Raw genomic sequence first — 26,056 nt, 5'->3', positions numbered from 1 at the left:
CTATAGCCCATTTTCTAATCAAGGTGTGTGTGTGTGTGATGTTGTTGAGATGTAGGACCTCCTTGTATGTTCTAAATTCTGACTATCACCCTTTTGTCAGATATGTAGTTTTCAAATCTTTCCCCACATCCTGTAGGCTGCCTTTTTATTTTGTCGTTTCCTTTGCCATTCGGAAGCTCTTTAGTTTATTATAATCCTGTTTATCTATTTTTGCTTTTTGTTGTTTGTGCTTTTTGTGTCATATCCAAAAACTATAGCTAAGTCCATGTCAAAAAGGTTTTCTTCTAGGGGTTTCTTGATTTTAGATTTTACTTTTAAATATGCTCCTAATCTATTTTGAGTTGATTTTTCTATGTGGTTTGAGATAAGGGACCAATTTCAATCTTTTGCATATGGATATCCATTTTTCCCAGAAACATTTATTAAAGTGATCTTTCTTTCCCCATATGTCTTCTCTTATTGGTATCCTTGCCAAAGATCAAATGGGTGGATCTATTTTTCCATTGTCTTCCATAAGAATGCATGCTATTGTGTCAGTATCATTTGCTTTCAGGTACCACTAGCTTAATTATGTACTTGAATTCAACAAATATAAGGTCTCCAAATGCTCCTCTATAAGGAAAATGTAATGTAATGTGTAGTGATATTTCATTTGTATCTTAATAAATAAAGCTTGCCTGAAGGTCAGTACAAAGCAGTCACACTAGTCAGCCATACAGGCCAGGCAGTGGTGGCACACACCTTTAATTTCAGCCGCCACACTAGTCAGCCATACAGGCCAGGCAGTGGTGGCACACACCTTTAATTTCAGCCGCCACACTAGTCAGCCATACAGGCCAGGCAGTGGTGGCACACACCTTTAATTTCAGCCGCCACACTAGTCAGCCATACAGGCCAGGCAGTGGTGGCACACACCTTTAATTTTAGCCGCCACACTAGTTAGCCACAGAGGCCGGGCGGTGTTGGTGCATGCCTCTAACCCAGCACTAGAGAGGAATATAAGGCGGGATGAGACAGGAACTTGTACTCTTTCAGTTTGAAGATTTCAAAGAGGTAAGAGCTCTCTAGTAGCCGGTATGGCTGCTTTTGCTTTTCTGATTATCAGGTTGAACTCCAATGTCTGTCTCTGGGTTTTTATTATTCATGCTACAGTGACGTGATGTGATATGGGGTGTGTGTGCATGTGTTTGCATGTGTGTGTATATACACATAACTGAATGTTAACTCTTCTTTAAAAAAAGAAAATTCAGCTAAGTAAAATAAGTCAGAATAGGGACAGATACTCTATGATTCAACTTACGTGGAGACTCTAAAATGTCAAATTCATAGAATTTCATGATTATTACCAAGAACTAAAGAGAGGAAGAAACTGGTAGGTGTTGGCCAAAGAGCACAAAGTTTCCCTCATGCAAAATAAAGAGGTCAGGGGGTTCTTTCGAGGTGGTAAATATGCACTATGGTACCGATTGCAATGATGGTTTTAAGAATGTGACTATCCCTCTGCATTCCCCCAGTTGCATACCTTACATACACAGCTTCTTGTGTGTCAATCACAGACTGGTAAGTAAGGCTAAGAAAAGCTGTAAAGCATGTGGGGAGCTAGTATACAGCAAAGATGCCGAGGAACAGGATGAGCTCGTGCTACTTCCACGGCAACATTACACACACCACGAGGAACTTACTTGAGGGAAACTCGAACAAATAAAACGGGCATTGGCACGGGCTCTTTGCTGTGTTGTCAAGTAAAGACTCTTGCTTCATGAGTACATTTGGACCCCAGGACTGGAAAGACATACATCTAGTTTATTTCCTAGGGGATAGGATGGGTATCCAGGAAAAATTTCAGTCTGGGATGTCACACAAATAATTTGGTGCCTTAAGGACAGATGGTAGTCTACTGTCTCTACACTGCTTTGTTTAATAACAGTAACTTACCTGGCTAAATAGGTACCAATATTCTTAAGGCACTTCCAGCCCTGGCCATACCATTAGGCAACACTAGAATGTGTTTTGCATTTCTCCAATTAGAATCAATGATTCTAATTGATTAAGACACTATCAAACTCGCAACACATCACCCAAACCCATGGTCAAGGCTACCTGGTAGCAAGAAGTGGATATGAATGCACCGGGTTGAACCAGGCTTCCTTCCTTCGCGGCATGCTGTCGTAGATTAAAAGATCTTTCTCGGTCAGAACAACGAGGGCAGGTTTCCACTGTTTCTCACTCTCCCCTGGCACCTGAAATAGAAAGCAGAGAACTGTGCAAGAGCTGGAGGACGAGAATGAGTGGGAGAAGAGACGTCAGCTGCCCTTCAATCAGAGAACCAAGCAAAACACGTGTCTTTTGGTTCAATCTTCAACAGTTGAGATGGAAGGAAATAACTATAGCACATCCTAGTGATTCCTGTTCACTGAAAATATCTGGTCCCAGGGCCCTGGCATGTGCTATCTGTGCAGCCAAGGAGGCACACAGCTGTTGCCATCTGCCATCAGGTCTCACCTGTCAATCAGAGCTGAATCTTTATGTCACAGTGGGAAGCAAAGGCTTGGGGGGATCCGCACGTGCACACTCATCTTACTCTCTGCTACAGCACATTGATTATGAAAGCTTTTGGATAAACATCCAAAGGCCTGAAAAGGATCCTGCACGTGTCTTACTCATTTGGGTGTGAGACCCATAGTCTCTTAAATGTTGCTCTTGGATTGCTCCTCTGGTTTAGGCGTCACTTCAAAATTTCTCTTCTCCCATTGACTATTAGCGACACTCAGTGAAGAACACTTACTTAACTCAAGGGCCAGTATGACCGACCGGGAACAGGACAGAAAGCACCAATTGGATAATTGGACCAAATGCATTTTTGCATCCCTTCCATTGCTGAGACCTGATGAGATCACCATTCCTTTTGGCCCAGTGTTGATTTCCCTGAACTCCCTAAATGTTCTTCTGTCCATGGAAGTGCTCTCTGTCAAGTTTGAGTTTGAGGACCCGGATTAAGCTTGTGGAGAATGTAGAATCCCAGCGCCCCCCCCCCCCCTACCAGATGTGTATTTATTGGGATGTCCAGATGATGTTTATGCTCCTTAAGTCATAGAAGCACTGCCCCAGCTTAGGTCAAAGATTTTCTTTCCTTTTTTTTCCCTCAAAGATTGTCTTTGATAGTGGTAAGCTTCTCAGTGCAAACAGTCATCTCGTAAACCAATCAAGATCTACCAAGAAGTCAAAGGAACCTTGCATGAGCTAAATTCATATTACAGCTCATTCACCCATGCATTCTTTTAAAGTATTTATTTATTATACCCATATGCTATTTAGCAAGCTTGTAGAGGTTAGAGGACAGTTTGCAGGAGTTAATTCTCTCCTTCTGCCATGTGGGTTGGGGAGATGAAATTTAGATTGTTGGGCTTAGAGAAGAACATCTTCACCTGCTCAATGACCTTGTCTCTCTGCCCCTTTCTTTCTAATCATATATATCATATTATATAATTTACAATATATTCTTTTTTTCTTGAGACAGTTTCTCACCTAGGCTGGGTCCTCCTGCCCCAGCATCTGAAGAGCTGAGATGATAGGCTGAGATGATGCCTGGATTCATTGTCATATTAAGTGCCAGAGTTGAAATCTGCACAGAGTGGGAGGCACACACATGTGGCTCCTTTTCACACCAGAACCATAGTCAGTGCATGACCAAGTATAGGAAATGTACAACTAGGGGCTGGGGTTAATTTTCACTGTAACTTGGTGATAAATTTGGAAGCATTTAGAAGATATACCTCTGAGCATGTCTATCATAGCCTTTCCAGGGAAGTTTAACTGAGGAAGGAAGACCCCGTTGGAATGGGACAGCACCATTCCGTGGGCTGTGGCTCAAGATAGAATGAAAAAGACATATGAAGTGGATTACCCACCAGTATTCATCTCTCTCTCCTTGCTGCCTGTGGCACACTGTGACCAGATGCTCTAAGCTCCGGTTGCCATGCCTTCCCCAACACAATGGATTGTGAGCCAGCACGCAACCAATCCTTTGGTTGCTTTTTTTGGCTGTTTTGATCCAACAATGAGAAAAGTCACTAACATGCCACACAAGCACATAGAGACATTCTTCATAATCTTGTTTTAAATATCTATATTCCCCAGAACCAAATGTCTGTCAATAGGTGAATATATAATCATGTGCGATATATCTATATAATGGGAAAAAAGAGGTAAAACAAAATCAAAGAATGAACTATTCATGTACACCATAACATAGATGAATTCAAATAATTTTGCAGAGTAAAATGAGCTATATCTAAACTATAAATGGTGTATAATTCAATTTACGTAAGATCTAGAAAATGTAAAGTAATCCATAGTACAGTCATTTCTTGAGGGAGGAAAAGAATTAGGTACTGTTGTTTGGAAAAAGCAGCCTCCAAAAGGGTAATACATTACAATAAACTTTTTATTTTCATAAGACATACGCACAGAAGGATTATCCATCAAGAATGGAATTTGAAGTAGTTTTGTTTCGTTAGTTTATAATAAACCATGAAGAAGCCTTGCTAATTTAATTTATTAAATATTATAATAAAACATTTTAAAGAAACACAGCATCTCTCAAGATTGCTGAAAGGAGGGTGCTGATCAAAGACGCAGGTTTTACCATTTAAACAAGGTCATAAGATCATCTCTGGGACCCACGGCACGCTGTTCCCAGACTGCCTAGGGAAGAGCAGAGACAGGGAATCCATCATAAGAAAGAGGCTGGAATCCACTGCATTTTCAGTGGTCCTTCTTCCCTCAGCACACTGGCCAACAGTTGATTTCTTATGAACCATCTGTGTGACCAAGTGTGTGAAGGTCAGACGCTAATGTACACTAACAGAGACCTTTGGTGGCTCTATTAAAAGTAATGTTGTGTCTTCTGAGATTTCATAATGAAGCCAGCCTCAGGGCAGAGCACATAGCCTTTGAGAGAGACGTGTAACTTGGTTTTAAATCTCCTCTCATTGAGCAGCATTACAAGAAGAGGAGGTGGGAAGCTCAGCGGAGTCGCTACATAGGGCCCTGCCAACCAGTGAACTTGGCCTCTCCACAGCTCGCTCATCTGCATGCCACTAATGACACAGCACATTCCAATGGATTTCAACTTGTCCTCTCATGAAATAAAAAAAAATCCTATTTGTCTTATTCCATATCTATCTGTGAGTTCCGGATAAACAGTGAAATAGACCTGATACCGCAGACCTGTTTGCCTGGGACGGACTTGTTATAAGTTTGCCTGAGACTGAGGGTTGTCCACTAGCTGCCTTTTCCTGCCGCTTAAAAATAGAATGACAGCCTTACTGAGCGCTTATTATATACGGGGAGAAAGGATATCCCCCTTCTTTCTGCACGTTTGTCTACCTTAGTCTAACTAACTTCCCTTCAGGTACAGAGGTAGCAGCAATCTGATTATTCCAACCTAGGAAGTATATTCAAATCAAATCTGCTTTAGCAACAGGCATAGTTACACTCACCTGTAGCCATAGTCTGTGGTCCATAATGAGTCTTTTTCTGTCTCACTAGCCAGCTCCCAAATAATAATATACAGATGTATTTATTATGGGAGCTTGGCCTATAGTTTAGGCTTATTCCACTAGATCTTATAACTTAAATTATATTAATTTACATGTCGCCACATGGCTTTTTACCTTTCTTTCATTCTGTATATCTGACTCCCTCCATGTCCTGTTGGTGCGTGATGCATGCTTAGATTTATATCCTCCTTCCTTTCTCTCTACCTGGAAGTCCTGCCTATACATCCTGCCTAGGTATTGGCCATTTAGCTCTTTATTAAACTAACCACAGTAATATATCTCCACACAGTGTACAAATATCCCACATTTCCTCCTTTTTGTCTAAATAAAAAGGAAAGGTTTCAACTTTAACACAGTAAAGTTATATACGAAAAGAACAATTACCAAACAAGAAATACATTCACAATGTCTAGTCTGTCTTTGACAAATTTAAAGAAAATATTACATTATCTCTCCTATCTTAGTGAGTCCAAAGTTTTGTACCTAATTACTTTTTATCCTAACATATATTATCAACCCAAAACAATTTTTTTAGACTTCAAAGCATTCTCCTAGATAAGCAACCTAAGTTTTCATGTCTCTCAACCATGTATATTTTACACCTCTTTTGTGAGGTTCTTTTCTGAATTTGTAACAAGGAAAACTGTAAACTATAACCACCTAGTCTTCAATCTCAACAGAGACCAGAGAAGGATATACCAATCACCTGAGTAAACAAGAAATGCTGAGCAACCGACTTCTGAAACTATAAAAATGACAGACATTTGTCTGCCTAGACAGTCACTCAAGGTTCCTTTGTAGCATTAAGGCATCTATATTCAACCTGCAGGCCTAGAATATTTGACAAGCTTTTCTGTGAAGTCTTGGCTGGATAGTCTATGCACGGCTGCAAGTGCTTTGTAAATTCAGGTCCATCTGAGTTTGGCTGGACCATCTCAGTTAGGAGCTTTGAAGTTGTCTTAGATGTGGAATTTTGAGGAAACTGTAACAGAGGCATTTTGAGAGGCTGCATCACCTGGGCTCCTTGTCTCCATTGGTGTCTGGTCTTTTTTTTCCTGAAAACACATAAACTTTTGAAGGTAGCATATATATATCTATATTAACACAAGCACAGAATGTGCAGTGTGTATAAGTCACCTAAAGAAGAAATGTTTTTGTCCTATGTTTTGGCAGGTAAAGTCATCTGTCAACTTTATACGTCCATTTGCACTGTATAATCAACCTCTTTCCATGCCATCTGAAAAGATGTTATGTAATAATAAGTCATGAGAACTGTGTAGCCAACAAGATTTGTCATGTCTCATCCAGTCTCAGAGTTGTTACCCAGTCAAGCTTATCCATCACCTCTCTTGTCAGCTTCCTTGGCTTTTTCTTTTCATTTGCAGTCAAGATCCTCAGGAGCTCTCCTCTGGATTAAATCTGATTTTAACTAATTTTGAAGAGAACCATAACTTTCCTGTGGAAACAAAGGCTTATAACCTCTCCCCGAAATGAATCATATTCTCTGACTTCCATTTTGAAGTTAAGACTTTCTTAAAGTATAAAGGTTGGTTTAATTTAGCAGTTTCCATAATCCAATGTCTCTCAGCAGCTATTGCTTTTGTACATTATCATTTAAAAAATTCAAAGTCAACAAAGCACCATACAGAATCCAGACATCCTGTGTATTTCCCATCCTTATGTGGTTTATTCTTTTTATATTCTTTTCTTTAAAGACTTTATTATTTTTAAGCTAGTGGGTTTTTTTCTGACTGTCTATACCCATTTTATTTTTTTCTCTTTAGCCTCTAAGCACATTTTTAAACACTCTATCTGTTCAGAGGTTTTCTTGGACTGGACCTGAGTTTACAAAGCATTTGCAGCCATGCATTTGCAGCGTTCTCTGGCCACATGAGCCAAATCTTAAACCGCTGCGATGCTGCTGCGGGGCTCTGGAGGCTAGCTCTGTCCCTTTCAGATCCCTGAGGGTCTAGCCTCATGTCAGCAGTGCAAACATCCCACAACAGTGGTCACCACCCTTCCATCAAGTCTCTGCAATGGCAAAGCCAGAGTGCGTGTGCTCGACTGATCCTAGCTTGGCCATTGCCTCCCTTTGCAGATTAGCATCCCGGAGTGCATAGCCGGTGAGCAAGGCATACTACCATTTAGGCCAAATTTCACAAGGAGCCGTGACAAATCTATGTCCCATCGTATGCATGCACCCTAGGAAAGCTATGAAAGAGGCCTGACACAAAACAGCAAGCTTTAAGACATGGTGAGATTTTTTTTTGACAATTATCTTGCTCTCAAGCTGAATTTCATACAGAAAATGCTTGTTAAAATGTTGGACCTGCTGATAAACATCTATCAAAATTTGGCTCCTTGTTCAGGGTTGTTGATAAATGGATCCTTCTTATTCATAGGTCAAAAACAACAAAGAGAATGGACAGATCATCATATTATCCTAAATCTTATTCCAAACCTCTACATAGGCATTCTGAGAGAAGTCCTGGTGGTTTTCTAGGACTCCAAAATGGCTTCTGCTGTGTATCCATTTTGCTGTCCACACTTTGGATATTTGTGTACACTCAACCTCACTGATTTCACCACTAGAAGCTTGGTCTTTCCAGAGAAGCCTCCGTGGCCCTCAAATCCTCTCCATCTCCCAGACCCAGCTTTCTGCATCTCTACCTGCCTATCATGGCAAGCTTTGTCACTCCTTACTTGCGACAAACCTTAAAAAAAAAACCACCTCAGCAGTCATCCTGTTTAAAGTCAAATATGTGTTTGTCACCCACTGTGAATGCCCAAGACCACCCGGAAACATTCTGGGCTTTCCCGCAGGATGTGGCCACTTCCTTGGGATACGTTTAAACATTGGCTGCTTGCAATGAAGACCTGTGGTGTGTAGGAAGAGACTTTCCTTCTGAAACTTAACAATGGCTCACTCTTTCAAACACATAAATACTCCCTTTGAATCTTGCTTGCTCATTGACTCTGCTTGTTCTTGTCCCGGGAAAGTCCAAAGATAAATTTTAAAACTGTGCTCTGCCGGAGTTTTACACTATTACTGAACTAAGGTGGGGGATTTCTTGCAATCTATTACTTCTTCACATCTTCTACAAACAGCAGTAAGTTAGAAGGGCAGCTGAGAGAGGAAGCCTTAGAGAGAACTTAGTACATTTGTTGGCTTGAGTCGTGTAAAGCTGGAGGCTTAAGGGTTTGCAACAGAACGAGAATTCTCTTTATCAAAGAAGGTAGGAGGTGGGGGGACTTAATAGCCATGACTAGCAATGGGTTAAATCGTATTTCCCAATTGTGACCTTAGTTGAAGACAGGGCCTGTATAGATAGACGACTTCATCAAGTTAGGTTAAGTTGGATTCTTTATTAGTTACAATGCTGTTACAAAATATTTGGCAAGAATCAAATTCAGGGAGGAATGGTTTCTCAGCTTGCAGTTAGAGGAGGCACAGTCCATCACAATGAGGAAGTCATGGCAGCAGGAGCATAAAGCAGCCATGAGTCATGTTACATCCTCAGTCAGGAATCAGAGAGCAGTGAAGGAACTGGTACTCAACTCTCTTCCATGTTTATATTCTGTCCTAGACCTCAGCCCATTCACGCTTTGTGTGGGTTTCCCCAACTCAATGAACTCAATCTAGAAAATCCCTTACAGACATCCCCAGAGATTTGTTTCCGGTATGATTCTAGATCCCATCGAGGTGACAATCTCTAATCCAAAATACTATGCATACTGAGGAACTGTGCACACAGACACACACAAAGAAATGAGGCTATGTGAACACTGGGACTTAAGAAGGATGGTGCATCTTCAAACGGAAGATCGCCAGCAATCTCATGGTGACCAGCAACTAGTGAAGGAACGCGAGACATCATCTGTCCTACAACTCTTAGAAAAACACACCTTAGTCAGCACTTTCGCCTTGGATTTCAACTTTCTAAAACCGAGAGACAAGTTTCTGCTGTGAAGCCATCCAGTTTGTGGTTCTGTGTCCGGTAAACCTTAGCAAGCAAATGCAAGCACCATGGTATTTTACCAACCCTTTGAGGCATTGATTACTACACCCACTTGGCAGCAGAAGAAATCATGCTTCTGAAAACTCATTTCGTGGCCAAGGTTAAAAGCTTATCATTAGAAAGCCACTGATGTGCACTCTTGTAGCTAAAACTTGCGCTGTTTCCAGACCATAAACTGCCTCCCACAAGAAGAAAATGAGGAGTGATGTGGGAATATCATGAAGACTGTGGACAGAAGGCAGATGGGAACCCAGAAGGATGGTCCCCCTGTAGGCTGGAGTACACAGAATCCAGCTCACAGCAGCCGAGCCGCATGCCACGCCTCCCCTGGAGCCTTCCTGTTTGTCTTTCTTTCTCATTTTTTGGCACACGGGGTTACACCCTGAGCAGACAGCAGTTTGGCTCAACTTTCTAAATTCCTTTCTTGGTAATTAAAGCTCTTTATTTCTAAGCCTCCTGTCTGATTAAAGACATTCAAGACTAAGGTGTGAATGACTCACCAGCCTTAAGGGATGTCTCTATTTATAACACAAAGAGAGAAAAAAGTAGTTGCTTAATGTTTACTCCTCACTGAAAAAAAAATCGAAAGAATAATATGCTCATCGTGGCTTCTTCTCTGAAGGAGGTGAAGCGTCCTGAGTTTGCTTTGCGATTGTTGTGTTGTTCCTGTAGAGCGCCATTCTCTTCGCTGGGGCTGCTTACCCCACTTCCATTGTTTGCAGATCCTCTGGAAGCTAGTGTAGCTTTTTTTTACAGAAAACACTCGTGACAAGTTCAGCCGCATAGGACACTCGGGCAGAGTAGGCGAGGGAGCGACGGCGGGATATTTAGTACTGCAAAGGTTTTCTATATAGTTGTACCAATAGGAAGCCAATAGAGCTCACGACAGAGGAAATATCGGATACAAAATATTGATTTCCGCAGGATGTCTGTGACTGTTTTAACCACAGACTTTCATAGACAAGGAGTCACAAGGCAGGACAATGACTGAGAACCAAGTGTAGGGAGACCACTGAACTCTGGATTCTCCTGCTTTGGCCTGCCAAGGGCTGGGTCACAGGCTTGTGCCACTCCACTTGGCTCAGCCTTTCAATATTTCGAGAGAAGGCGGGGATATGAATGGACACTGGCATGTGAATTTACACTGTTTTTAGAAATTTGTGTACTATTTTCCTATTTTCTGTCTTTTGTTGTTTGCTTTGTTTTTGTTTGTTTGTTGAGACAGGGTTTCTCTGTGTAGCCCTGGCTGTCTTGGAACTCACCCTGTAGACCAGGCTGGCCTCGAACTAGCAGAGATCTACTTGCCTCTGCCTCCTTATTGCTGGGATTAAAGGCCTGGCCCTATTTTCTGGATATGGAAGTCAGAAGCCCTAAAGGGAAGGTATAGGCAGGGCTGGTCTCATCTGCAAGCTTCAGGGGAGTTTCCTTAACTTTCACACTTTTCAGAGGCATTCTCATCACTTGGCCCCGAGCCAGCATGTTGCTATCTTTTTCTCCCTTGGCTCTTTATCAGCATATGTTCTTCTCTCAATTCTGACATGCGCCCCCCCCAACCCGCACTCTGCACAAAGATGCACAGACAATCCAGTACATCCTCCAAAATCTTAAGATTCCAAACTCAAACCACACTTACACAGTCCCCTTTCTGACCTAAGGGTAAAGTGGTACAATCACAGGTTCAAGGGACTAGGGTGACGTCACTGGAAGCAAGGCTCACGCTGCCTACCTGACTCAGCAACTAATTCAAGTTATATAAATAGTGTCTGGAGTAGAATGATAGGGAGTCTGAATCATACTTTATTTAGACTTCTCCCCTGTGCTGCCTCCACATATCAAAAAGGAACATACAGTAAGTAAACAAGGCCAGCAAAATATCAAGAACTGTTGAAACTAGGGCATCGGTGCTTGAAGGCTTATTATTTTTTATTTCATGTAAAATTTAAATATTCCCATATAAGAAAATTTAAAAATAAATAACATGGAGACAACGAGAAATACATCTGTCGGGCAGTTACGGTTCTCAGACTGTTAAATGTTCTTAATGTCAAATGATTAGCACTAATCTGCTCAGAAATATAAGGCACAAACATACACAATCGCCTCTAGGGCCATTAATTTTATGGAAAAACTGTTTTTCGTTGAGTCTATATTTCTAGAAAAGATTGCCATGTGGATCAGCTGGCTTATGGAAAAAGGCGTCACCCTCATGAACGGAAGTGGAGATAGCTCAATTTGTTGAGGGTGGAGGAAGAACAGAAAAGGGGCGGAGGAAGATTCTCTAGGTTTCGTTCTCAAAATTGAACTCAATCTTCACACATGACAAACATATACCATACCAGAGAGCTATAATACCCAGCCCATATCACTTTTTGTGTATGTGTGCATATGTATGTGTGTGTTTGTGTGTGTGCATGTGTGTGTATGTGTGTGTGTGCATGTGTGTGTATGTGTGCATGTGTGTGTGTGCATGTGCGTGTGTGTGTGCATGTGTGTGTGTGTGCATGTGCGTGTGTGTGTGCATGTGTGTGTGTGCATGTGCGTGTGTGTGTGCATGTGTGTGTGTGTGCATGTGCGTGTGTGTGTGCATGTGTGTGTGTGTATGTGTGTGTGTGTGTGCATGTGCGTGTGTGTGTGCATGTGCGTGTGTGTGTGCACATTTCATTTAGAAGATTCTGGTTGAGGAATAGGGGAGGCCCTACCTGCCCTGCTCTCTCAGGCCCTTCCAGGCACATGTCAAGTCTTCCATTCCTCTAGAGCATGGGTTGAGGGCTTCGAAGCCAGTAATCCAGAGGCTCTGCCATGGACAGCCTTCATCTATCCACGGCTTCAACTCCCTTTTCCCTTTACCAGGTGTGAGCTGTCCATGCCCAGCTTGCGGACATGGATGAAGGACTGCTCTCACCTGCCATGCTCATGGATCATTAAATTAGACTCCTCTCCACCTGACAGGGAAAGCTACTTATATGTTTAATAACTCCAAAGGGCCATTTGAATAACACTGCCTATTTGGTTAACAAGTTGCCCTTGTTACAGCCTATGTCCTTACCACCTAGGACACCTGGCCTTTAAAGAGTGCAATCAGGGAACAGAAATTCTCCCCCACCTTAAGGAACCTTTTGAAAGGCAGATGTCATTATCACTAAGTCATAATGAAAAATAATAGCAGGCTCTTGGAAAAACAGTTTTTGCTTCATTATCCCATTTTCGGAGGAGAGAAGAGTGGGTGTAATTCTCAGGCTTCCTTGTCCACTTCCCCCACTTATTTATTCTTTAGGAAGGAAAGATGAGAGTTTTTGAACTCTAACAATGGTTAAAGTGTAAGACTCTTCAGTCCCATTAACACATCGCCTTTCTGCCAAGTCATAGCCTGACTCTATGGCTCTTTAGTAGTCTTGGGCACCCCAAATGTTATTGATGTAGTGAAGACACATCAATGTACTTGTTTCTGGTTGAATCTATCATCAGTTATTAATGAATGACCAGACAAAAACACACAAGAGTTAATTTTAGAGAAACCTCAGAACTGTATGTCAAATGACTAAGAAACAATCAAAGCCCAGGTTTACTTTTCTTGCCTTACCATCCATGGAAACCACCCTGATACTATTCACCTTTGACAAGCACAATAGCATAAATCTCTTTAAAAATTGTAAAGAACAAGTTGAATTAAATTATTCTCTCTCTCCCTCCTTCTCTCTCTCTCTCTCTCTCTCTCTCTCTCTCTCTCTCTCTCTGTCTCTCTGTGTGTGGTCTGTGTGTCTGTCTGTCTTTGTGTATGCCAAGGAGCTCATATAAACTTCAAAAGACTAATCTGTATTTTCTGTACTTTCCCGCCAGTCCATAGGTACTGGGGATTGAACTCAGGTCAGCAGGTTTGGCAAGGGCACCTCTAACCACAAGTCCTCTCATCAGCCCCCTGTACCCCAAGTATAAATCACATCTGCCACTTCTAGCCTGCAGTTCAGCTTGTTTCTTTCCACTGTGACTGATCTTGAACAACGCGGTCTTATCTTCCCCATGCTTCAGCATCCTCATCTCTGAAAAGGGATAATAAAACTCCCTCTCTGGAAGGCTCCCAGGATGAATTCAGACAGTGTAAAGGGGGCTGTAATGGTGTCCATCCATGGAAAAGGACATTCACAAAGCCCACTGTTTCTCAACATTTTGTCTGTGGTTCACTAGTGTCTGATTTAGCAGGGATGCTGTTTACAAAGCCAGACAGTTTCTCCTCCTAGGATCCATTATTGGAAATTGCTGGAGGCACAATCTATATTTATAGCAGGAAGCCTGGGTATGTCTTCTGTGCAAAGACTTGGGAATATCCAGTGTCGATTGCTGTCATCATTGTCTTTGTCTTGGATGCAGTCTAATGATCTGGATCCTGGGTGTCCTTGTCTCCACAACAGTGGGTACCAGTCAAAACTGGATTTTTGGATCCAGCAACTAGTGAGTCCTGATATTTTATGATTAAGAACACATGTCTCTGTGTCTACACTTTAGAATATCCCACCACACTGGGATACACTAGCCCATATACTCATTTGAATCCTGGGTGACAACCCTTTTGTTATTTAACCATTCGGTCATTGTTTATGATACTGAGATAAGTGCTTGTTGACATGGCCTACACCAAGGCACACACACCAATGTAAGAAAACTTTCAGGGATTTCCTCTCCCTTGCAGCCTTCTGGTATTATATTCATTAACATTTGATTACTTTTCTGTAGTTTTTCCTAATTACATATATATATTTGCTTTTGCATTTTTGCTATTTCTACTTCGGGTAACAAAGTTAGCTCTGGCTACTGTGACACATGGCTATAGATTAAGCAGTCTAAAAAGAAAATGTTTGGGAGTCTGTGAAACACAAGGTCAAGGGATTGACTGCAAGGGCCAGTGTCTGTTGAGGACTTGCTTCCTGGTTTGCAGATGGCTGTTTCCTTGTTGCGCTCAGTAGCAGTGTGCTCCTTCCTAGAGCAAACAGGTCAGGGAGAGAATTTCAAACATCTTTGAATAGCCCACAAAAGCTCGAACCAATCAAACGAAGCATAAAGAAGCAGTGTTCAAAACAGAGAGTCAAATCTTCCAGGGTTTAAATCCTTCCAAACATGGCATTTGTTTGGAACAGCCCTGGCTTTAGGAAGTCTGTTATAACAGCTCTCTTACAAAATTACTGTGACATTAATTAAATATAGTCTTGGATTTGTCAAACCAAGAAAGCAGTGACTCCGGGGAACTCAAAAGACCATTCTTTTCTCGAAGAGCAAAGTCTTGTCTAGTTTGCTTCGGAGTGCATCCATTCATCTCCTATGTGCTTTTGTAGCACAGACTGTGTGGTAGGCACTGTGGAAAGTACCTCAGATAGTAACAGGCAGTCAGCAAGGGGTCTAAATAAACAAGAAGAATGAAAAAGCCAACTGAACCGGTGTTATAAGGAGATAAAACGTGTGCCTATGATTTAAATGCACTGAAAATCTAATGAAAATGTCATGTAGGAATATTTCATTTACTGTCCAATGGCAATTGATGCTCTAATTCTGTGGCGAGTTTTCTAAGTCTAGATGAGATTCTGTCATCTGTAATATCAATTATCTTATTTATGTCAATTGCAATTGTAAGGTTACTTTAATGTCTCTAAACTAGCAGGAGTATTTGTAAAAAAAAAAAAAAAAACCAACTGGGTTTACTTTGATGCCTGTGCAGGTTAATTTTAACTCTCAATTTGAATTACCTAGAAAGGGAATTTCAAGTGAGGAGTTCCCTCCATCCGCTCAGCTTGGCCTCTGGGCATGTCTGTCAGAGATGGTCTTGACTGTTTATTGAGGTGGGAAGACCCACCCTGAGTGAGAGGAAGCATTTCATGGGCTTGACCCAGCAAAAGGAAAGGCATGCTTATTCTCCTTCCTGTTTCCCTGTGGGTGGGATGGGAGAGTTCCTGCACTGACTTCCCTGAAATGATGGTTGGTACCTTGGAATTGTAAATCACAAAAATCCATTCCTCCATTATGCCACTTTTTGTCAGGGCCTTGAAGGACGCCAACAGAAATGAAACAGGGCAATGATTTAATCTACAATCTCTGGGAATATTTATCCAGCCCATTTGTAGTCTAAAACACCTATATAAAATTTGGAGTTTAGACAAGCATACAGCTGTGATTTCAAGAGATACTGAATTCTTAGAGGGAAGTTCAAATTTGATTGATGGTCAGAATCAAGAGAGAACTCAGGAAACCAGGCTGAAGACCAGAGTTGTTACTATAACAACTAGACAAGCAGGGCAGCATTGTCCCAAAAGGAGGTGGTTGAGGAGGGTGGCCAAGATCCTATGATATAGTTGAAGCAGCTGTCTGTCACCCCGTGCGTATAGGTGGCACTCACATAGTCTGGACTAGAATGCCCTCTTCACCAGGCAAAACTACTCAGTTGTCTACTTGCATATGTTCTACCAACACCTCTTACTGGCTTAGCTTAAGTAGTTAATAATATCTACTTACAAGATTGTTATGAGAATCAAATGAAGTAACATGCAATAGGTGGGACTCCAGTAAACACCATATAACAGTATTCCAGGAATACATGCTATAAACGTGAACACTATGACCTATGGCACTTCCTCGAATCCCCTTGCTCACCGCTGATCTGGGAAAACCCACTCATGTGAAAAATATGGGAAACCCACTCATATGAAAGTGTGGAAGACCCATTTGTATAAAGCACGCCCACTGTCTTACCACGTCCTTCACTGAGTTGGTCTCTGCTACTCTTCTGTGACCACAAGTTGCTATCTAACATGATGACATGGCTCTGGTTCTCAGAACGAAGCACTCATGGGTGGTTGTTCCCTAGGGAGAGCCTTGCAGAATTGGATAACACATGAGATGTGCCACAGCAATCTGGAGCTCCGCAGTGGAGTCTCAGACGGGCCACTCCTAGATTCCCTTCTGAAAACTCGGCACCTCAAACTCTACTTCCACAACAGTCTCCGTCTTTCCTAGCAATTCGTTTCTTTTTCAAGCATCTTGCTGTGTGCTATGCATTTACTAAACACCGATTTAATCCGTCTCATCTTAGCTTTTCTCATTAGAGCCCCTTGTCTCTAGCTGTGTTTAATTGCATATATGGTCTTCTAGATTAATTGGCAGAGACGCTCAATGGTCCCAGGAGCGTTTGGTCTCTTCTGGGAAGGAATGTCTAAGAATACCTCACTTGATACCTCAGAAAGAGGGGAGGGTGAGGATTGGGACGGAAAGTGCATTATCCCCAAGGGGATAGGCTGTAGATACCCTGCGGCTGGAATCAATTTTCCAAGGGGATAGGTTGTAGATACCCTGTGGCTGGAATCAATTCCCCAAGGGACTAGGTTGTTGATACCTTGCAGCTGGAATCGATAGCTGCTCTGACACCTATCTTCAGCACCATTCTAACTGTTGCCCGAGGAACGTCTGCATCCTCTGCAGCCGACTTGCCCGTGTCATGCGCAGTCCCCTCCTGTGAAAACTCCATTCTCTCTCTTCATAATGTGCAAACAGGTGGACAGATCCATGCTGAAGAAGGTGGCTTCCTTGGTATTTAAGTATTTTGTTTCCCTCAGTTGTTATAAAGATCCATTTTTATCAAATTAAATTTCAAGAGAGATGGTTCAGATGATGATGGTGGTGATGGTGACCACTTGTTTAATTTTGCTACATTTGCATAATGGGAGCACGAGGAGTCAATCGCTTTCTACTGTTTCTATAACAATAGTCACTAATTATCTCCAGTTGGCCCTGTTCATCAGAACAGTATAATCATCTATGAACACAGCATTTCCCCCCAAACAAAATTTAGAAGGCCGAAAACTTTGATCGGAAGCTACCAGGACAGCAAAGCAAAACAATTCACAGAACTATAGTCCCACTTCACTAGTAAGTAAAGAATTTTAAAAATAATTTATGCCACTAAAGGTTGCCTATCTGAAAATCTATAACCCTCCATGTTACAAATATTCACCAAGCACATGCTTTGTATCAGACACTGTGCTAGGATCCAAGCATGATTTGACAGGCAGAATCAGCTCAGCACTTCTTCGATGGCGCTCACGATAGACCACCAGCACATAGAAGTTAATCACTATAAACTGTGGTGACCGCAGCCATTTATCACGATGGTTGTTCAAGAGTTCTAGAGAGTCAAATCCACGGGCTCTTTCTCCAGAGGTGTTTCTATTTTGAATTTTGGAATTCCCTTTAAATCACATACCTCTGGGGCAGGTGTGAACAAGGTCAGGGTGTTTGTGAGGCATACCTGGACTAACAGGTGCATGGGAATTTTTGGCTTCCTGTGAAGGTTTCTGCAAACAGCGCATTCCTTTGCATCTGCGCTTTCACCCACACCCTGTTCCCATGGCGGTTTTGGTCAAATGTTTATACAGCTGCGAGAAAGAAAAACTTGGGGAAGGAATAAAATCAACATTTGAGACTCAAAACAAAAGCAAAACCAAAAAATAGTCCAGGCTCTGACTTTGATTTTTCCATCGTCTATGGTCTGAAAAAAAAAAAAGGTTTAATTCACAAAGAGGCTAAGTGAAGAAAAACATGGAGTTAAATTGTGGCAGCAAGGATGCTGTTCAGTGTAGTTAACAGGAGTGTGGGCAGTACCTGAAATACGTTTCTGGAAGAAACTGGCCTAAAGCCTCCCCAGCCAGCACACACTGAATGGCTTGACGCTGTCTCAGTGCAACTAGCAATTAATTTCCAGAAGCCCTGAGAAGGTAGGCTTAGCCACTCATCCCAATCCCTTATTTTCAGAGAAAAGAAATGTCGAAAAGCCGAAGAGAGGATTCATTCAATATGGCCACGTTAGCAAGAGGAACAAACGAAGGAGTCTATTGTCCTCAGGGGTATCTTTGCGGTATGCTATGAGTCCAGGAATAAATTTAGGAAGAACTGGGACAAGAGGTCCACATACTTAAGCAGTGTGCTCCAGGTGTGCTGTCTCTCACTGCCTCATTTCTGGTTCGTAAGGCACCCCAAAGAAATCCTTACCATGCCACTGCTCAAGGGGATTGATGTGGTCCTGAGGAGATGACTGCTTCTGCTCAAGTGTGCAATCTCACCATCGTGGACAGCTCCCCCTATCCTGCCGGCATATGTGAGACTATTTTGCAAGCTTCTGTGGTTCCTGGATCCCAGAATGGCTTATCTCAGGGCCTTCGGTCTTGGAGATGAATGAGGTACTTTGCAGGAGACTCAAAGTAAAGGATACAGGCAAAAACTAAAGATACTGACTATGTACTTCTGTTCTGTTTAGTTATCGTGTAGGGCCAAATGAGGAGTCATGCCTTTTTGTTTGTTTTGTTTTTTTGGTTTTTCCCAGGGTTTCTCTGCAGCTTTGGAGCCTGTACTGGAAACTAGCTCTTGTAGACCAGTCTGGTCTTGAACTCACAGAGATTTGCCTGCCTCTGTCTCCCAAGTGCTGGGATTAAAGGCGTGCGCCACCACTGCCCAGCTGGAGTTAATGCTTTTTAACAGTAACAATATCTAATGGCCTATTTCAACACGACTCTTCTGCCCATTGTGTCACAGAACCCTGACGTCTCGTACCTGATACGTTTATCACAAACTCTTGAATCTGCATCCAATAAAACCCTTCCTACAGCTCTTGCCATCCTGTCCTCTCCAGAATTGGAGAATGAATAAAGGCCAAGTGCTCTCTGACATACAGAGTTGTTATAGTAATAGACCAAAAAGGAGGCAAACAGGTAACAATAAAATGTGATAAACAGCCTTGCAGGTTGTGGGATGAAGAGTGACGCATATCAAATAAGCTCCTAAGGTTGTTAAGTCTGAAGGGATTGATCTTACGTGAGGCATTTATAGCTTAATGTTAGGGTATTTATATCTTAACAAGGCCGAAGAAATGAATTGTTAGAGATGGGATTTTTAACGACAAAATGACTCATGAGAAGTGTTTTTGGGGTGGGGGCAGACATTTATTTACACGGGCTTTTCCTAATCCCATGAACCAACTCATCTATGAAGCCACTGGAAGGATCCATTCTAAAGTTGGCCTAAATTCACAAATACAAAAAGTCTCTGTCTGAACGTGGGAATATATTGAGCTGCTGAGAGGTTCCTTGTTAGGATAACATCAGGCAGTAGAGCAAGGATGGACCTTCGTGGTCCTTTGACCCTGTGCTGCATTGTTTGAGGTTTTATGATTAATATTTTACTGTGAACACAAGGGGAGTCTTTTTCTGCTAAAGAGCTTTTGTCCTAGTGGCTGTCAGGTCGTGATGAATGATTTTAAATTTATGAATTCTTCCAGGCTTTGAATGTCCTATTCTAGCATGTTAGAGCATTATGTCTGATTCTCATAGAAAGAAGTGAAGGGCGCAGGGACCAGGGATAACAAGAGTTGCTGTTTGGTGATATTGAGCTATGCTGTGTGTGTGTGTGTTTTGCCTGCATGTTTGTCTGTTTACTGTATGGGTACTATGCCCACGGAGGCCAGAAGAGGGCCTCCCTAGGACCAGAGTTACAGATTACTGTAAGCCACTATGTAGGTGCTGGAAATCGAATCTGGGTTAGGTCCACTGCAAGCGCAGACAGTGCTCTCAACCATCTCACTCACCCAATAGTGTATTCAGAACCTACCAAAAGAACCCAGAACTATCTCATCAGTTCAATCTTAATCATTTGTGCAAAGATTCCCCTCCCCCATCCAAAAGGCAACATTCACAGGGCTATGACCCGAATATCCTTGTGTGGCATTATGCATGTGTTAAGTAAAAGCCAATGAGAAGAAGAGAAACGGTGAGGCCTGTATCTAAAGCATCCAGCAAATGAGCCCACTGTAAGGAAACCTCAAATCAAGGTTTATAGGCCAAGAGTAAAAACAGGCCTTAAATCAAGATTTATTCTGGGTGAAATCAACCTTCGATTCTTGATTCTTTATCGATTACCATTTCAAACCTTAAGCGTTTCTAATGTACTATGTAGATGGCGCGTGATAAGAGGGAGCTGTGTAGTTCTGTCACATCAGGATCTTGCTGCTACCTCTTGAAATAGTGAGACAGACAAAGCGACACTGCATGCTCATGCAAGTCTTGTGTCTCAGAAGTGATTTGCTCCTTAATGGTTGTGCTCCAAATACCAGTTTTACATTTATGGCCTCATTTGAATCAAGTGTGAGAAATTGGCTATCACTTTGACAGCGATACAAACTCTGGGAAGAATGAATACAATCTCCCAGTTTGCCAGCGTTTGACTGGCCACTGTGGGGAAAACCACTTTTCTTCATTTGTTGGAGGTTTTTGGATAGTAGTCAGTTTAGTGCTGAAATCCGCAATGTAAGGAGTGGGTAAAGGTTTACAGTTACTTTGTGTGTCAGAGATGCATTTAGATGTCAAGAGAAGAGTCATATAGCTTGTTTTTTTAAAAAATGATAGCCATTTCTTTTTATATATGGTTTTTTCCTCTTTGTACAAATAATAGCTATTAATGAGGATCTCTTGGTACAGCTAATCTTTCGTTTATTGATCTGGCTCCCAGTTACGTGGCTATATAGAGCCTGTTAAAATTCATCAAGCTGTACTAATAGCATATCCATACATTATATTTTTAAAGTATAGCAATTTCTTATTGTTAATAAAATAAGAAAATGCAGAGATGCAAGAAGAAACACATTAAAAAGCATCACCAATTTGTAGTTCCTTGAAGTTCTGTTGGAATATTGCAATTTACTTATTCTTTACCTGTTTGCCTGTTTGTTGTTGGTAAGATGACTGTAAGTCCATCAAGAGGAAGAGCCCATCTTGGCTGGGCCTGCAATGGGTTTTGACTAATAGAACGTGGTGGTTCGGATGCTGTGGGCTTCAAGACCATATGCTGCTTAGGCTACTGGGAACTTAAAATTCCCTTCCCTGGGAGCCAACTGCTGTGATGAGGGATGCTCAGGCAGCACAAAGGGCACATGGTGAGCCAAGTGCTATCATTGCTAGCTCCAAGTTGAACTCCAGTACCTGACGATCATAGCCCCAGCTAGAGGCAAGTGAAATAGAAGTCCCTGACAGTGAAATGGTAGCCTACAGAATCATCAGGGATAAAGGAGTGTTGTGATTGTTCTTAGCCTATGGTCCTACTTTAAAAGCATATAATCAGAGTCAAAATCCTCTGGGTGTCTATTATTCGGTTAGTTTCCCATAAGTTAACCTGTATTTTGTCTTTGTTGGCATAGTATGGACACTCTACAGACTATGTGATTTTGTGGTCCAGCTTGAAGCTGGCCGTGAGGTGGTGTTAACGAGAGAATGAAGAGAGACTGAGCTCAGTTGAAAGGGAGTAGAGTGAGGCATGATGCAGGACTGAGGGTCGACAAAAGCAGAGCGAGACCCCAGTCCAGCCACGCTTGCAGCCTGGCCCATCAGATCAAAGGGTATTTCTGAGTCTGAGGCCAGAAGGGCAACGCATGGCGCCACTGGCATATACTCAGAGCTTTGTGCCCATGAGGTCCGGGCAAACAGAAAGGTCATAGCAGCAAGGCAGGCTTTTCATGGGGTTGGGACAGAAGGTATCTGTTCACTCTGCAGGCACTAGGCATGGATCAGACATGTTGATAGACATCCTCTCTTTGAAGAATAACGCCAAATCCCAGCAAAGAGATTCACAGATCCTGTTGCAATCATTAGATTGGTCTCTATTGGGGGAAGGGATGTGGTCAATGTGTGGGCATTGGGCGTGAGAGGGGCTCACTGCACAGTCAATGGTGGTGAAATGTGTTGTTGGAATTCAGCTTTCATTAGCGTCACACAGTCGGAAATATCTGAGAGTCAGCAAGGATGCACTTGCGTGAGATTGAAATCATCTTTAAAGAAAGCTGAACTGGTGTTTTAGCCAAAGCACTTCACCAACATCCCTCCCCTAACCTGAGCTTTTCCTTCTGGTCTTGTTGCCATCTCCTGACACTGGTATCTTTTGTCAAGTTCACCTAACTCTTTTGCCATTCTTTATTGACATCAGAATCCAGCTTCTTGGGCCTTCCAGTGTGGATCAAAGAGCAGTGCCTCCATAGGAAACCTCCTCTAGGACTGTATTGGGGTTGAGAAGGCCCCCAGTCTTGTGGATTGAGCATCCACTGGTTTCACATCAGCCCCGATGTGAAGACAGCCATTGTTGGTGGACTGACCAGACTGTCATGAGCGACCAGGTATTAGATGGATCTTTGCTAGGCAGACAGACAGGCAGGAAGATGATGCGCTTGGTCAATTAATGTGTTTTTCACTTAAGCATGTAAAATGACCAACTTCCTGACTCTTTTCCCTCTCTGAGACAACCTGACTGTTTCTTTTCCCTCTCTAAAACAAAGAATTGATGGGCTTTCCCCCAAAGTAGGGAACTATTGTTGTGACTCTGAAATCTGGGAGGTAGGGGAGTGGGTTCATGTGATGGGAACCAATCAGCCTTCCTTTCTTTCTCTGGATTACTCAGTCCCCAAATAATGCAAGTCAGGCAATGCAGGAGAAGGAAAGGAACTCACTGCATTTTTAAGCACACAAAAGCTTTGGCTTCACCAGACAGAGACACCATCTTTCTGTCCCGTCCTTTTCCTGTATGCTTTGGTGTGTGTGTTGTGTTTCTGCTTCCAATAAAATGCCCTGAGTGCTGAGATCTTGCTTTCCCCACTTACCTATTCTTTAAATCAAGGGAGAAAAAGTGTCTGTTCCTGCAATCCTAGGCAACCTCACCATGACACCATCAGTGTAGGAATATAAAGCCCATGAGGCCAAGAGATGAGCCAATCTGGAGTCTGCCTGAGAGCCGACAAGTACTGTCAGAGGTCCTGATCATGTCTAGCAAACGAGGGGTGACCATACAACGTATATAAGGCTCTCCCGATTGCTGGATAAACGAGTCTGCTGCTTGCCCTTTATCTGACTCCCAATGTCTATGCCATTGATGCTGGATTCTTTCACTCCTCTCCTGAGGGAGTCGTTAGGACCTCGTAATATATCAGTATAAAAAAATACAATTTAATTTGTCTCCTTTTAATACTCTTCCTATTGGTTCTATTCTTCTAGAGAATGCTGACTAATAAAAGTGGTGGTGGTGGGGGGGGGCAGCTTCATCCAGTGCTTAAGTTCCACTTTGAGTCTGACCACCATCCTGTACTTTGCCCTGTGTTGGAGGGAGTCAGACCTGGCAGACCCACACGTCACTATTAAGATATCACAGCTATGTTTATTTCTTGAAAATGATACGCCGAAACAATCAGCTGGTATTCTGCTTGGGCTCATGTTAATGAAACAGGGAGTCTGGCTTAATCATCCTGACATGTCTGCAGGATGCGCCCGCCACTGTATGCATGCACCCACTCGGCTCTGTCATCCAGTCTTGTTATGATATGCTTAGCACAGTAATGTTATAAAATGCTTAGCACATAATATGCATCAGCACATTGCTGTCTAGAATAACAAGGTGGAGCACTGTGTCGAGCTCCTGATAATGTTTTCCACAGAAGCAGAAAGAGGACTTGGAGGTATTTCCACAGGGCATTTGAGATGTAGGTAAGAAAAAAGAAAATGAAACCCCAAATAAACAAACAATAGGATTCAGTTGAATTCCACTGTGTGAACTTTCACCAAAATAACTCAAGCTGGGCTTCTGCGTCTTTAGTTTGGTTATTTAATCCAAGAATCACAGTAATGAAGACATTTGAAATCCCCATTTGCAGGCATGTATGGTGTGCATGTATGTGTGTGAACAGACACCAGTTTTATAAAGTCGTACTTTTACTACATGTGATAGAAAATCTCTTATTGTTAACTGAAGTCCCGCATCCACATTAAGCATTCTACAGCCTGATTGACTGATTAACACATCAACAATTGTGGAGAACTAAAATGTTGCTGGGCCAGAAACAAGTGACCCTGGGCTATTTTAATCCCCTAGGTTTCTTGCCTGCCTAATAACAAACATCCTTGTGACTATTAGGTAAGTCTTTTTGGGGAATGTATGAACAGACCATAGTTTCCAGCAACCCCAAAGCTAAGAATATCATTCATTAGCATGTATGAGCTACGGAAGAGGTTGCTCCACTTTGTTGTAACCGGCCAGTCTGATGTTTCCATCAATATATTTTTAAAATGTCTTGATTTATGATTTCATTTTTGCTGTGACTATAAAATTTCACAAATTAGTCATATTGGAACACTATATTCGGGCTAATCTAAATATATGTTGCTGGACGTACATTTGGCTGTAGGATAACCATCTTCTGATTGAAGGGAGAGCTACACTTTCTGTGTAGATCACGTCAACGCAGAGTTCCACGGTTTGGTCAAACACCAGTCAAGGTCAAGGCATTGCTGTGACCGTTGTTTTAGATATGATTAGTATTTAAATAAGCAGACTTTGAGCAAAGATTACTCTCTAGCATGTGCACAGATCTACTCCAGTGAGCTGAAGAACCCTCAGACTGAAAGGAACTCTGTCTTTAGACTCAAGACTTCAGCTTCAACTTTGGCTAGAATTTCCAGTCCCCCATAATCACATAAGCCAGTTCCTTAAACTATATTTCCTTCTCTCTCTCTTCCTCCACATCCTGTTGCTTTCATTTCCCTGGAGACTCCGGCACTCCATAAACCACATCCTACTCCATATTATTTAGTGTCGCGAAAACTTCTGTTTCTGCCTGCCAATTTCAGGACCTACTAACAAGTGATGATTTTTTACAAAGCCTCGCTGTTGCCGTGTTATTTATACACAGAGCTCTCCCGCAGGAGAAAAACAATTCAGTGGTTCTTGTTTAGATCTGCAGCCTTGTGGGCTATCATCGGCATTAATTTGAAAGCATTTCCATTGCTTCTGAAATCAACCCTGGGCCATCCAGCAATCATTCTCCATCATCCTGTTTTCCTCTGAGAAGCACTGGTCAGAGGCTTCTCACCATGTGATCCAGAGTTAGCATCATCAACATCTTCGGGGAAACTTGTTCAAAATGCAAATTCCTGCCCCGAAAATACCTGAATGGGGCCCAGTGATGTGTTTTTAATAACTAGGCTGCCCAGTAGACTCCATTGCAGTCAAAGTTTGAGAATCCCTGACAAGAAGAACATTCTGTGAAGTCCTCTGCATTCCACATGCTTTGAGGAAGAGGAGGGACATCCACTGGGTCCCATGTCACTCAACGGTCTCCATGAAATTTAAGCTTCATCCCAAATCATTTCCAAAAGTTTATGCCCCAATTTCAGTTTCGCAATCAATTCACTACGAGGTGAGAGCAAAGTTCTTTCTAACAGAATGGAAGAGCAAATGAGGGGTCCATTTCCCAGTGATGGTTTGTGGCCAGTGATGCAGACACCAAGGCAGCTCAGCTAAGGGCTAAGAGTCACAAAAGCACCCCTGCTCTTCTGGGCTTGGAGCCCAGGGTCTGTGAGTAGCAGGTCCCTGGTCTAGACGCTGTAGTGACAAGAGACAAAGTGGAATATAAGGAAACAA

General features: G+C 42.4%; 1 protein-coding gene across 1 annotated transcript in view; it reads right to left on the bottom strand.

Moving 5' to 3' along the window:
* Window positions 1–26,056, bottom strand: part of Sntb1 (syntrophin beta 1) — a 215,900-nt gene that overhangs the window by 17,248 nt on the left and 172,596 nt on the right. Inside the window, exon 5 of the mRNA XM_075960996.1 lies at window positions 2,101–2,240. Within this exon, the coding sequence (XP_075817111.1) occupies window positions 2,101–2,240 (140 nt within the window). The remainder of the gene's footprint in view (window positions 1–2,100; window positions 2,241–26,056) is intronic.

Source organism: Microtus pennsylvanicus, chromosome 2 (genome assembly GCF_037038515.1).
Source record: "Microtus pennsylvanicus isolate mMicPen1 chromosome 2, mMicPen1.hap1, whole genome shotgun sequence".
NCBI lineage: Eukaryota > Metazoa > Chordata > Mammalia > Rodentia > Cricetidae > Microtus > Microtus pennsylvanicus.
The sequence above is the reverse complement of the archived record's forward strand: the minus strand, read 5'-3'. Positions and strand labels throughout refer to the sequence as shown.